General features: G+C 48.9%; 1 protein-coding gene across 1 annotated transcript in view; it reads left to right on the plus strand.

Annotated features, from left to right (window-relative positions):
• SMCHD1 (structural maintenance of chromosomes flexible hinge domain containing 1) overlaps positions 1-13,214 on the plus strand; it is a 181,109-nt gene that overhangs the window by 136,585 nt on the left and 31,310 nt on the right. The window contains exon 43 of the mRNA XM_063453045.1: positions 10,532-10,641. Coding sequence (XP_063309115.1) covers positions 10,532-10,641 — 110 coding nt within the window. The remainder of the gene's footprint in view (positions 1-10,531; positions 10,642-13,214) is intronic.

Raw genomic sequence — 13,214 nt, forward strand, 5'->3', positions numbered from 1 at the left:
TCATACAAACATACTGACACACACACACAGATATACTGACACACACACACAGATATACTGACACATAAATAGACATGCTGACATACAAACATATTGACACACACACAGATATACTGACACACACACAGACATACTGACACACACACAGACATACTGACACACACACAGACATACTGACACACACACAGACATACTGACACACACACAGACATACTGACACATACACATGCTGACACACACAGATATGACACACACACACACTGACAGACATACTGACACAGACATACACTTTAAAACTCACCCTCCAGTTTCCTACCTTTCCTGTTGGTGGCTGAAGGCGTTGGGAGTTGGGGTCTAGAGCTCTTGGCCAGCCCCCCTCCAATCTGCCTACTCTTCTTTCCTGTGCGCTCCTCTCTTTGTGGGAGGAAGTGATGCGTGGCCGTCACTTCCTCCCAGCCTGCTGCCGAAAAGCAAGGGGCCCGCTCGCACTGTTAAAGCACCTCAGCGTGTGCCGGGTCCCTGCTGACCTTTGTGCATGGGCCACCCGGTGGGCCTCCTTAGTGTGCAGATTACCAGCCAGAGGGTTAGAAATAGTTGAGGCCAGCAGGGCTCACGGTGCAGCTGCCCAGTTTGCCCCGCGTTAAAGAAGGCCCTGCGTATATGAGCTATTATATTGTTTATGTTCATGAGTAGTTTATGGTATTGTGTATGATACATATGAATGTAAGCTGTGTATGGGTGCTGCTTGTGGTATTGTGTGTGTGTGTGTGTGTGGATGGATATGTGAAAGTGTGCGTTTGGTAGTGTGTGGGGGCTGTTTGGGGTATTGCATGTGGGGTTGTGTGCATGTATGTGGATTGTTAGTGGTGTTTCGTTTGTGCGGATTGTGTGTATGTTTGTGTGTGGGCTGTCCGTATTATTTGTATGAGGGGAGGGTTATTCTGCATTTCTGTGTATATCTAGCAGTGTGGGTGGCTTCCTTGGGTTCCAGTAGGGACTAGTCCGGCCAGGTACATGTCAAGGACAGGAGCTGCAACAGCAACTGCGAGCTGCTCTACTGCAGTGTGGCTTCCTATTCACAAGTGCTGGGAGGAAGTGATCTGAGATCACTACCTCTACGTGCTGCAATGCATAAATTGAGGATTGTCCTTCACCACCTTTTCGGATTAGCAGATCTCTGTTTTACTGGGACTCCTGATTGGCCAGAGCCTGTTTGACTCTAGCAGCCTTGAGTGCCGTGCAAAGACACCTCGAGTGCCGTGCATGGCACTAGTGCCGTAGGTTGCCTACCCCTGTCCTAGGGTATCAAAATAAAGTCCAGACTGCCCTCTAAAATTGATATATATGCATGTGTGTGTGTTCGTGTGTAGTTACTGAGAGGAAAATGGTTTAATAAAACACAACACAAAAACTTGGCTTTTATTTGGTTCTGAAGTTAATCAATTACTATAGCTCTCAAAGGATCAGTTTAGGCACCATAACATCATCTAAATGAAGTTATTGTGCCGGGGGTTCCCTGGCCGCTTTCTTACCTTAAGAGGTTAGACCATTCTCAGTCTGTTTTATCACCAAAGATTGCCTACAGTGCCAACTTCCCAGTCTCCCAGGCGGAATCCGGCTTCTGAATCTTAGCTACAGGAAGCCAATGGTGCTGCCAGACAGAGGTGTCGCTGATTGGCTAGAGAGGTCAGTTGATGCTGTAAGCCAATCTGTAGCTCCCCATTCCATTCTACAAAGTAAGAGAGCACCCGGGGGTCTCCTGGCACCATAACAACTATTTAGATTAAGTTTTTATGGTAACAAGAGTGTTCCATTAAGATGTTAAAGTTTTTGTTACATTGTGGGTGTGTTATGCAGTTGTTAGGACACTGGATTTTTCTAAACGCATGCATATAACATGGTCAAAATCCAAATTGACTGGACAGTACGAAGCGGGCGGAGCCTAACCCTTAATGGAGACGGACGCGTGAGCCCTTAGCTCTCCGACCCCGGGATTACAATCCGCGAACATCAGCGACAAAAACGAGCATCCGACTACCATACCCCTACCCACGGACACCCTACACCCCCCTCCACTACCTACCTCATGGGAGGCAACAGAAAGAGACGGGACACCACTCCGTCCGTGGCGACGATGTTCCGCAGCAAAAACGACGGGCGGCCATCTTTATCACAAGGCCCCACGGATTCAGGCTCCGAATCCGACGGGTACGACCCGACAGAGGGGCAAACAACACCCCTCACAAAGGCAGACCTGAGGAGTATGCTCAGGGAGACCTCGGACGACATAAAGGCCTACACCACAGCCGCACTGGAGAAACAAATTGCAGGCCTCAAAGAGGATATGGAGGCCCTGGCTTCACGCACCAGCCGCACAGAGAAACAACTAACTGAAACACAGGCCACAACTAAAACACACTCCAGAGTGATTGAAACACTACAAGACAGGGTGACATACCTGGAAGATGGACTCGAAGACCTCAATAACAGATCACGGAGACAAAACATCAGAATCAGGGGCCTACCTGAATCAGTCCAGCCTGAGGCAATATTAACCACAGTCCACACAATCTTCCAATCCATCCTCCCGGAAGCAACAGAACAGGAGCTCTACATAGAACGCGCACACAGGGCCCTGCGCCCCCCAGCCTTCAACCTAAATGCGCCCAGGGACATCATCACCAAACTCCTGCACTTTCCGGTGAAAGAACTACTCATGAAAACAGCGAGAGATAACCCCCCAACCTACCAGGGGCACACACTACACTTTTACCACGACCTGGCACCGACTACCTTGAAGAAACGCAGAGAACTCAAACCCCTTACGACCGCACTCACGGAGAAGGGCTGGCGATACATGTGGGGTCATCCCTTTAAGCTTCTCGTCAAAAAGGGCGACCAAACATATACCCTTCATCAAGTCTCGGACATGCAAGACTTTGCCGCCCACATCGGCATCTCACTTCGCCATCCAACACCGACCACCGACCCACCTGCGGAGAACGGCAAACACAGCGACCCGAGACCCCGCCTGCCCAGATACCAGACCAAGCCGAGAACCTACAGTGCACCCAAAGGCCTACCCCAAACGGACACATGAACTGACCAGCACCGAAAGGTTCAACCTTGTCCAAAGGGCTTTTCCTAAACTGCCACAACTCTAAAACCTTAAGTACCAAGTTTATTATTGTTATTAATATCTGTTGCTCAGTTATCAAACTTATCACTAACTGTTGTTTATAAAAATGTTTAATGTGTAGGATTTAGCCTAAGAGAACTGCATAACAAACATGTAACAATAGACACAGGCACAGACACCACTGGGACCCCCTTCCTACCCCTGAGCCCGGCTGCAGCCCACACACGTGTAGCGGAGCTCACCAAGCGAGAGCCAGACCCCCGAGAACTAGGCCTATAAGCCTTCCCATATCTAACCTGTAACAGAAAGCAACCCGGCAGCCTCTGCACGGGCACGCTACTCCCGCCAAACAAAGCTCCATACACAATGGCACACCTCCAGGCCGGTCATGTAGATGCACAATATACAGGGGCGAACTTAATCGCAAACCAAAAACCCCCTTCAGCTACATAACCCGGGGTGAAAACAGCCCCTAACCATAGAAGAAAGAAGGGACCATTATGGCCACCCAACAAAGGCCCGGATACACTCATATAAAAACCGCGCTACCAAAGAACCTAACATACTTAAGAAACACACAACTAGAGAGCATAGGACCACGGACACTCTAACTCCCAGAGACAATGAGGCATACAAACACAGAGGCGGAAGGCCACGGGACCGGCTGGCAGCTACACTAGAGTATCCCTTATACGCTATAACCCATGTCTGATCCAGGAGGATCCCACCGTTATACACCACGCTCCCATAAGCCTACACCTGGTCACACAATATTGTTATCACTAACATACACACCGAAGGGGCATACTGAGAAGAGGAGGGCGGGACGCAACACGAGAATTTAGGCAGTGAACGGTCGATCTCACCCCTGCCCCTTACTCGGTAAGTGAGGCACGACAAAGACCCCGCCGGCTGAGCTGTAAACCCCAAAAACTGGTAGACTTTAGAACCCCAAACCCGAACAATACAACGACCCCCCCACTACTATCGCAGGCGACCGGAGAAGCATAAAGAATTCACCCCCCACCACACCAACACCTCAGAGAACCAGCACAACAGGGGGACTGAACGCTGGCTAAAGTCTACGACACCAGGTTTATAATATAAGATGTAATGCACACCCAACTTAATGCACTACTGTTATGGAAATTACCGCAATTCACTGCTTTTTGTTACATATCGACCTCCAAATGCATCTGCTGCACTATACTAAATGTTTTATTGTTATGTACTTGATTACAGTTTAATGCACATTGTTACAGGTTAACTACCTGCTGTGTCCCCTACAACCTACTACGGGCCCATTGACACAGTTAACCCGATCACTGACGCCACCCACGCTCAACGACCCCCAAGACCACGACCTGACACCTGACCAACCCTTCAACGGGACCCATAACAGAGACACACCTGAATCCCCCGCCCAGACAACCCACGGATGGAGCCACCACATTCCCGCTCATTACGACCCCAGACGAATAACCTAGAAAAACGACCTCCGACCCATTTCAGTAAGCAGACAGACAACCCCACAGCCCCCTACCTGACCACCCCCGAAACACGCCATACAGCAAACCCACCTCAGGTGGACCAACAAGACGGTATGGAAAACCACCCCCACCACGACACAGAAAACAGCAAATCAAAATAGCTGAAGAATCCCGGGGAGGACAGCGCCTGGTACTCCAGCCGCCTTCCCCCCACGTCCCCACACAGACGAAATACCACCGGACCTCGCTTCAACCTAAACGAAGACAGAGGCCGCGGCACACACACTCAACAAACCAGCAAACACAAGCCCACAGACGTAACTCCCTCCGCCCACAAGACACCTGGCAGCTGTCAAGTAAGACCAGGTACGCTCACCCCAGTACCCCCATTTAACCTCTAACCTCTCTCCTCCCCTCTTCTCTTTCTCCCCATATCTCTTGATAGTCACTACCCCCCCCTCCCCCCCCCCACACACACACACACACCCACACACCCACACACCCGACAAACAGACGATGCCGGCCACTCTGACCTGCCTATCGATCAACTGCAAAGGCCTCAACAACCCCTCCAAAAGGCACCAACTCATCAGGTGGGCCAATAACACTAAGGCAGACATACTCCTACTCCAGGAAACGCATTTCACCCGAGCCAAACAGTTCCCTCTCCTGAGCCGACATTACCGGGTGAACCACTTCGCCAGCTCCCCAGCAGGCAAACAAAACGGAGTCGCCATCGTAGTACGGAAGTCATGCCCTCTCTCAGTCACTACCACCATAGCCGACCCACAGGGCAGATACCTTACAATAGCGGGCAAAATCGGCCCACAACAATATGCGTTCACCTCAGTATATGCACCCAACTCGCCTACCAGCTCATTCTGGAACATTCTCAGAGCACACCTGGCATTATTCCCCTCCCACCATAAGATAATCGGAGGCGACTTTAATGCCACCCCATCACCCGCGGTAGATAGAAGACGAGCCAGAACCCACTCACAACGCCGAACTCCAACGGCAAAAGCCGACAAACTCTTTGCGACCTTCCTAGACCAGACCCACCTAATAGACGCCTGGAGATCTCAACACCCCACGACACTAGATTACACCTTCTTTTCCCACCCACATCTATCACATTCCCGCATAGACCTTATTTTAATTTCCCCGGCAATGGCACCCTCACTCAAGAACACCTCCATCGGACAGATTACCTGGTCTGACCACGCGGAGACCACATTAACATTCACCATCCCAGGCACGAGTCGACCATGGACATGGAGACTTAATCCCACTCTCCTCCATAATCCACAGATACGGTCCACAATCTCCAAGGCCCTAACAGAATATTTCGACATAAACAAAGACTCGGTGGACTCCAAATGCACTCTATGGGCAGCCCACAAAGCGGTCCTAAGAGGGACAATAATAAACCAAGCAACTATACACAAAAGAAAACAGCTCTCACACCTAGAACAAACCTTGGCGACACTTAGAACCCTGGAGACCAAACTAAAACTCGAACCCACACCAGAATTGACGGCTAAAATCACAAAATGCCAAACCGACATAAAGGAGTACATGAAAAAAGACTCGACAAAAGCCTTACTGTGGTCCAAACAACTATTTTATGACAAGGCGAACAAAGCAGACACCCTACTAGCGAGAAAACTCAGACAACGCACAACCCAGAAACAGATAAATAAAATAGCCATGCCAAATGGGACCATAACGGAGGACCCCAATAAGATTGCAGAAGTCTTCCAAAACTACTTCACGTCCCTATACGATCATAGCCCTGAAATACGGCAAAACCCACACGCCACCAAAACACTCATTGACCACTACTTAACTGAAACCCCGCTACCGTCCCTGTCAAGCGACGCGGCGCAAAAACTGGTAGAACCGATAACCCCGGAGGAACTAGCGGGCACCATGAAAACGCTCAAACCAAACAAAAGCCCAGGCCCTGACGGGTTCACAGGTCTATATTATAAAACTTTCGCCCCCATACTTTCCCCCCACATATGCAACTTATTCAACGCCATCCTACAAGGCAACCCATTACCACAAGAAATGCTCCAGGCCACAGTCTGCCTCCTCCCCAAACCCAACAAAACGCACTTGGACCCAGGTCACTACAGGCCCATCTCCTTACTTAACGTGGACATAAAATTATTCACTAAACTCATGGCAGATCGGATATGCCCCTACTTACCTCAACTCATCCATCCCGACCAAGTGGGCTTTATACCCACAAGACAGGCCAGCGATAACACCAGAAGAACATACGACCTCATCTGGGCCGCAACCTCAAAACAGATTCCCACACTAATACTATCACTAGACGCGGAAAAAGCCTTTGATAGGCTACTATGGCCTTACCTATTCGCGACCCTCCAAAAATTTGGATTCCCCACGAGCTTCCTAGAAGCCCTACAAACACTCTATACCTCACCAAGGGCCAACCTCCTTTTACCCCTCACACAATCACCCATGTTCACTATACACAACGGAACACGCCAGGGATGTCCCTTATCCCCAATTCTATTCGCCCTATCCTTGGAGCCGCTCCTGCAGAACCTCAGACAGAACGCAGCCATAAAAGGCCTCAAAATCCGTGAAGACGAATACAAGACCGCAGCCTATGCGGACGACCTGCTCATCACCATCACAGACCCAACAGTCTCCCTGCCGATACTGATCCAAGCCCTAGAGCAGTACGCCACAATATCCGGTTACAAACTCAACATAGACAAAACCGAAGCCTTATCCATACACATTGAATCCCCCACATTGGAGCACCTACAGAAGGCTTATCCCTTCAAAATAAACTCCACCCAAATACAATACCTGGGCGTCACCTTAACAACAGACCTTACCCAAATCTACTCCAAGAACTACACCCCAATCATACAAAAAATCACACACGACCTCGCCAGATGGCAGAACATGTCAATATCTTGGCTCGGCAGACTGGCTTCAGTAAAGATGAACCTTATGCCCAGACTACTTTATCTGTTTCAAACCCTCCCAATCCCTCTACACACCCCAGACTTTAAACAGCTACAATCACGAATAGACAAGTTCATATGGTCCAATCGACGTATACGTATAAAGAGGCAGACCCTATACGTCCCGAATAGGGCGGGAGGCCTCGGCCTCCCCCACCTTATTCATTACTACCAAGCAGCACAAATAGCACAAGCTCAAAACCTGCACGCCCCCTACGGAGTCAAACGATGGGTGGATCTTGAGCACGACATGTTCGGCAGGGACCACCCATCCCTGTATATATGGCTCCCAAAACAAGCCAGACCTCCCACACCAAGAACCACCCCAGCACTGATCAATACAATCAAAATTTGGGACAAAGTCACACATAAAAGTGGCTTAACCACCTCCCTATCCCCTCTCACACCAATACTCCGCAACACAAAATTTCCCCCAGGCATGTCACCTAAAGACTTCACGCGCTACGAGGATAACAACCTCACACGCCTGTACCACTTCTTTCAGGGCCAACATATCACCCCATTCCCCGATCTACAGCAAACGACACCGTTCCGGACATTTGACCTGTTTAGATATATACAGATCAAAAGCTTCCTCGCACAACCAGAATACACAAAGGCGGGCACAACGGCACTAACTCCCTTTGAGAAACAATGCATGCAAGCCCCAACTCAGAAGGGGCAAATCTCAGCACTTTACACCCGTATTATTCAAAATGTCCGGGGCGGAGCTCTCACATACGTGTCGGCTTGGGAGAGGGACTTAGGCCCAGCAGAAGACCCCACCGACTGGGTGGAAATTTGGGAGGCCATAGCAACGGTCTCCATCTGCGTAAATCACAAAGAACAGGCCTATAAAACCCTCATGAGATGGTACACCACCCCCCTTAAGCTAAAACAGATGGGCAGGTCAGACACCGACTTGTGCTGGAAGGGATGCGGCCACAAGGGAACCTACCTCCACCAGTGGTGGGAATGCCCCCCGATCAAACAAGTCTGGCAACAGGTTGCAACCATGGTCTCTAGAATCCTGCACACAGACATCCCACTAAACCCGTGGATCTGGCTGCTATCAAAACCACACACTGATATGCCTAGAGCCCAAAACAAAATGATAGCAAAGATCGCATTAGCAGCCAGACGGGCGATAGCCGAAAAATGGGGCAGCAACGAAATACCGACCATGGAAGCAATTAAACGAAAGATTACAGACACAGTTAAAATGGATGAATTATCCGCATTACTTCACGATAACACCAAACACTACCACAAAATCTGGGACCCATGGTTATACGAATACCCGAACATCACCGGCACACACTGAATAAAAACCATACACCCGACACACCCCGAACCAAGACACACTAAATTGCCCAACTGGACACCCTACCACCCCAACAATTCCCCCCCCCCTCCGTCTACACGCTCCCTATTCTCCCCCTCTTATCCCAATCATCACCTCCTAAACTTACAAGGCCATCCGACGCCAAAACCACGCAAAACCCACCAAACCCCACACACCCAAGACCAACGACAACAAGAAAACCTGATACCACAAACAACTCACCTACGCTAACGACAAAAGGGAAAATCCCAATAACAAACCAAAGAAACCACATGTAGACCCCTACGCCCCACCAAAACCCCCCACACTAAACCCCCAAAGCCAAGACCTGACAAACTCGACCCAAACCTCAACAACCGACACCCGCAACACAGAGGTACCGAACAAACGGAATACAGGACGAGTTCAATGTACAGACATACCTCTAGACACAAGTGATACTCCGTCAAGACAGGGCATCCTTCCCCCAATCCCTTTTTACTTCTGTACCCCATACCAACCCTTAGCAGAAACAGGATTGCAAGCTAATAGGAAAACGACAGACTAAAACAGTCACGCACAATTACTAAAGATGTTTTGGCAGAATCCCCACTTGCATGTGGACAGCCAACGCACAGCTTATGTAACTTGATGATGCCGCAACTCTGTACTGTTAACTAATCCCCTCTACTTTCTTTCTGTACCCCTACCCTGAAAAAATATATATCAAAAACTCAAAAATAAAGAATTTAAAAAAAAAAAAAAAAATCCAAATTGACTATAGATTAACATTTTTAGCTTTCAAGTACGTATTCCTAACACTATTGTGCTGGACTACCTGTTTAGGTAACCGACCTTCCACAGTATGGAATAAAATCATAGGTTACTCTTCTTTTCTACTTTGTTGCGCTTGTTTTGCTGTGGCTGGCCCTGCCTCCATGGCTGAGATTATCAATAGGAAGGCATTGGGGATATATTGTGCATGCATGGGAAAACGCCGTAGGCATGCATTCAATCAGTTAATCTCTATGGGGAGCATTCAACTTCTCCATGCAGAGCATAGAGACGCAGATCCAAGTGCTGCACACAATGCAGTACTGAAATAGGAAGCACCTCTAGTGGCTGTCTGAGTGACTGCACCTAGAGGTGGTACCATGCAGCAGTATAAACACTGCCTTTCTCTGAAAAGGCAGCATTTACATTGAAAAGCCCTCAGGGACAGGCTATAGACACTAGAATACAGCTGTGGTGATTCTAGTGACTAAAGTGTCCCTTTAACCTAGGTTAACTTTTATTTTGTTGGATAATTGATCATTGTGAAATAGTATGAATTACAGTGTAGTGCGTTTTTCTTTGGTAGATATATGTTTTATGGGAACATCTTGCTGAAATGAAACTAAAGGAAGGATTAAAATAAGTCAGACATAAGTTGTATTTTTAACATTGAAAATGGATATCTAGGTACCAACTGTACAAAAATTACATGTGGAATATTCTAATTTAGGCCAGTGTTCCATAGACTTTCACGTGTTAATAACAAAAGGATTTCCTCTTGCAATTTTTTCAGGCCATTACCACACATACGTAATGGAAAGAATAGCTTTAAGCCAATGGGTAATCCAGTATTTGCAAGAGATCTTCTGGTCTTTCCAGAAAACATTGACCATTGTCAAAAAGGTAAATATAGTAGAATGTTTATTCTTGTGTGTAGTAATTTAGTGCATGTTTACCAATTCTCCATATTTGTCATAATCTCTTAACTATAATGCCTTAAGGACACAGCTTCAGAAGCTGGACATACACTTAAAGACACAAGCAATATTTTCATTTTTGCGGTTTGTGTTCAGCCGCAATTTGCATCTCTCTCATTTATTGTACCAACACATATTATATACAGTTTTTTAGTGTACAAAAAATGCTTTAATTTGATGTGACATATATAAATTCTTATTTATTATTATAAAAAAATGCAAAATAATGGGGGGCAAACAAAAAAAAATTGTTTTGAAAAAACAGACACTAAAGGGTATCTTGTATGCCATATATTGTATCTTAACTTGTGGTCTTTTTTAAATGAATTTATGTCAAATTTTACATTTTTTACATACGTGTTGCATTTTCCTGGGTATTTCACACATTTCATATGTTCCAGTGTCATAAAATCCCCCAAATTATGCTCAGTTTCCTCTTCTGAGACACTATTTTGTGAAGTTACAGTGCTGTAAAAGAGACGTGTCAATTTCAGATTTTAAAGTTTAAATTTTCATAGTATGTTAGCAGGCTGCTTATTCCAACTACGTCACAAAGGCATACCATTTGTTAAAGAAGACACCCCAGAGTATTTGAAAAGGCATATTTTAAACCTAAATATTTTTTCCGCTAGTGTCAGGCAGGGAGAGGGTGACAGGGGGCTGAGGGAGTTTTTTGTATTTGGGGGGCTGCCTGTGGCCTTTGTGCACTTTGTCTATGGTGAAGCTATGTTTTATAACTTTATGTGTATGATGATTGTCTCCAAGGGTGACTGTGACAGGGTGAAAAGCGGAAACTGTGGCAGGATGAGCTTGACAGAATGAGGGGGTGATGAGATAGGGTTGGGGGCTGATTGTGAGAATGAGGGAGGGCAACTGTGACATGGAGGAGGGAGTGTTACAGTGTGAGGAGAGGTAAGTGTGTCAGGATTAAATTGTTTATGTGATAGGGTGAATGTGGCTTGGTTGGGGAGGTGAGTATTACCGGGTTGGGGTGTATATGGCATTATTGGAGTGAGTGTAACAGGGCAAGGGGAGGTGAATGTGACAGAATTAAGGGGGTTAATTGACAGGGTGAGTGTGGCAGAGTAATGGAGGTGTGTGACAGGGATGAGAGGTGTTAATGCAACAGGGTGAGCATGGCAGCGTTGGGGGAGGGAGTATGACAGGAAAATAAGTGGGGGGTGTGACAGAGAAAAGGGTGAGTGTAGCAGGCGTAAAGGGGTGAGAGTGAGGGAAGGAGGAGGTAACAGGGGACAGAAAGAAGGAAGAAGGGGGTGACGGGACAGAGTGAGGGAAGGAGGGGCTGACTGGGCTGAGTGAGGGGGTGACAGGAGCAGTGTGAAAAGGGGCTAAAATGGGGCAGTGTCATGGAGGGAGGGGTGACAGGGGGCTTAGTGAGGGGATGACATGGGGACACGGGGAGGGAATAAGGGGGTAACAGGGGACAGAGTGAGGGAAGAAGGTGGTGACAGGGGACAGAGTAAGGGAAGGAGGGGGTGATGGGGCTCAGTCAGGGGGGGGCGGGGGCAGAGTGAGGGGGTGACAGGGGCAGTGTAAAAAGGGGCTAAAAGGGGGCAGTGTCAGGGAGGGAGGGGTGACAGGGGGCTTAGTGAGGGGATGAAAGGGGATAGAGTGAGGGAAGAAGGGGTTGACAGGGGACAGAGTAAGGGGAAGAAGGTGGTGACAGGGGACAGAGTGAAGGCTTGACAGGGGACAGAGTGAGGGAAGGATGGGGTGACAGGGGGCTCAGTGAGGGGGTACAGGGGGCTGAGGGAGGGGGTGGCAGGAGCAGAGTGAGGGGGTGATGGGCAGTGTGACGGGGCTGAGGGGGGGGGCAGGGAGCAGTGTCTGGGAGGAAGGGGTGACAGGACTTAGTGAGGGGATGACATGGGACAAAGTGAGGGAAGAAGGGGGTGATGGGACAGAGTGAGAGAAGGAGGGGGTGACTGTGACAGAGTGAAGGGTTGACAGGGGACAGAGTGAGGGAAGGAGGGGGTCACAAGGGACAGAGTGAGGAAAGGAGGGGGTCACAGGGGACAGAGTGAGGGAAGGAGGGGGTCACAGGTGGCAGAATTATGGAAGGATGGTGAAAAGGGCCAGAGTGTGGGTGGCAGTGGCAGGGAAGGAGGGGGTCACAGGGGACAGAGTGAGGGGGTGACAGGGGGCAGTGGCAGGGAGGGAGGGGTGGCAGAGTGAGAGGAGGGGGCAACAGGTGGCATAATTAGAGAAGGGGGGTGACAAGGGCCAGAGTGAGGGGTGACGGGTGGCAGTGTCAGTGAAGGAAGGGGTCACAGGGGACAGAGTGAGGGGGCGACAGGGGGCTGAGGCCAGGGGGTGACGAGGGAGGGGTTGACAGGCTTAGTGACAGGGGGCAGTTGACAGGCTTAGTGACAGGAGGCAGTGTGACAGGGTGACAAGGGCCAGAGTGAGGGGGTTAGAGGAGGCTGAGGAAGGGGAAAACAGGGGGGCCGACGGTGGGGGTGACAGGGGGCAGTGTGA

The sequence above is a fragment of the Pelobates fuscus genome, chromosome 4 (assembly GCF_036172605.1).
Source record: "Pelobates fuscus isolate aPelFus1 chromosome 4, aPelFus1.pri, whole genome shotgun sequence".
NCBI classification, from domain to species: domain Eukaryota; kingdom Metazoa; phylum Chordata; class Amphibia; order Anura; family Pelobatidae; genus Pelobates; species Pelobates fuscus.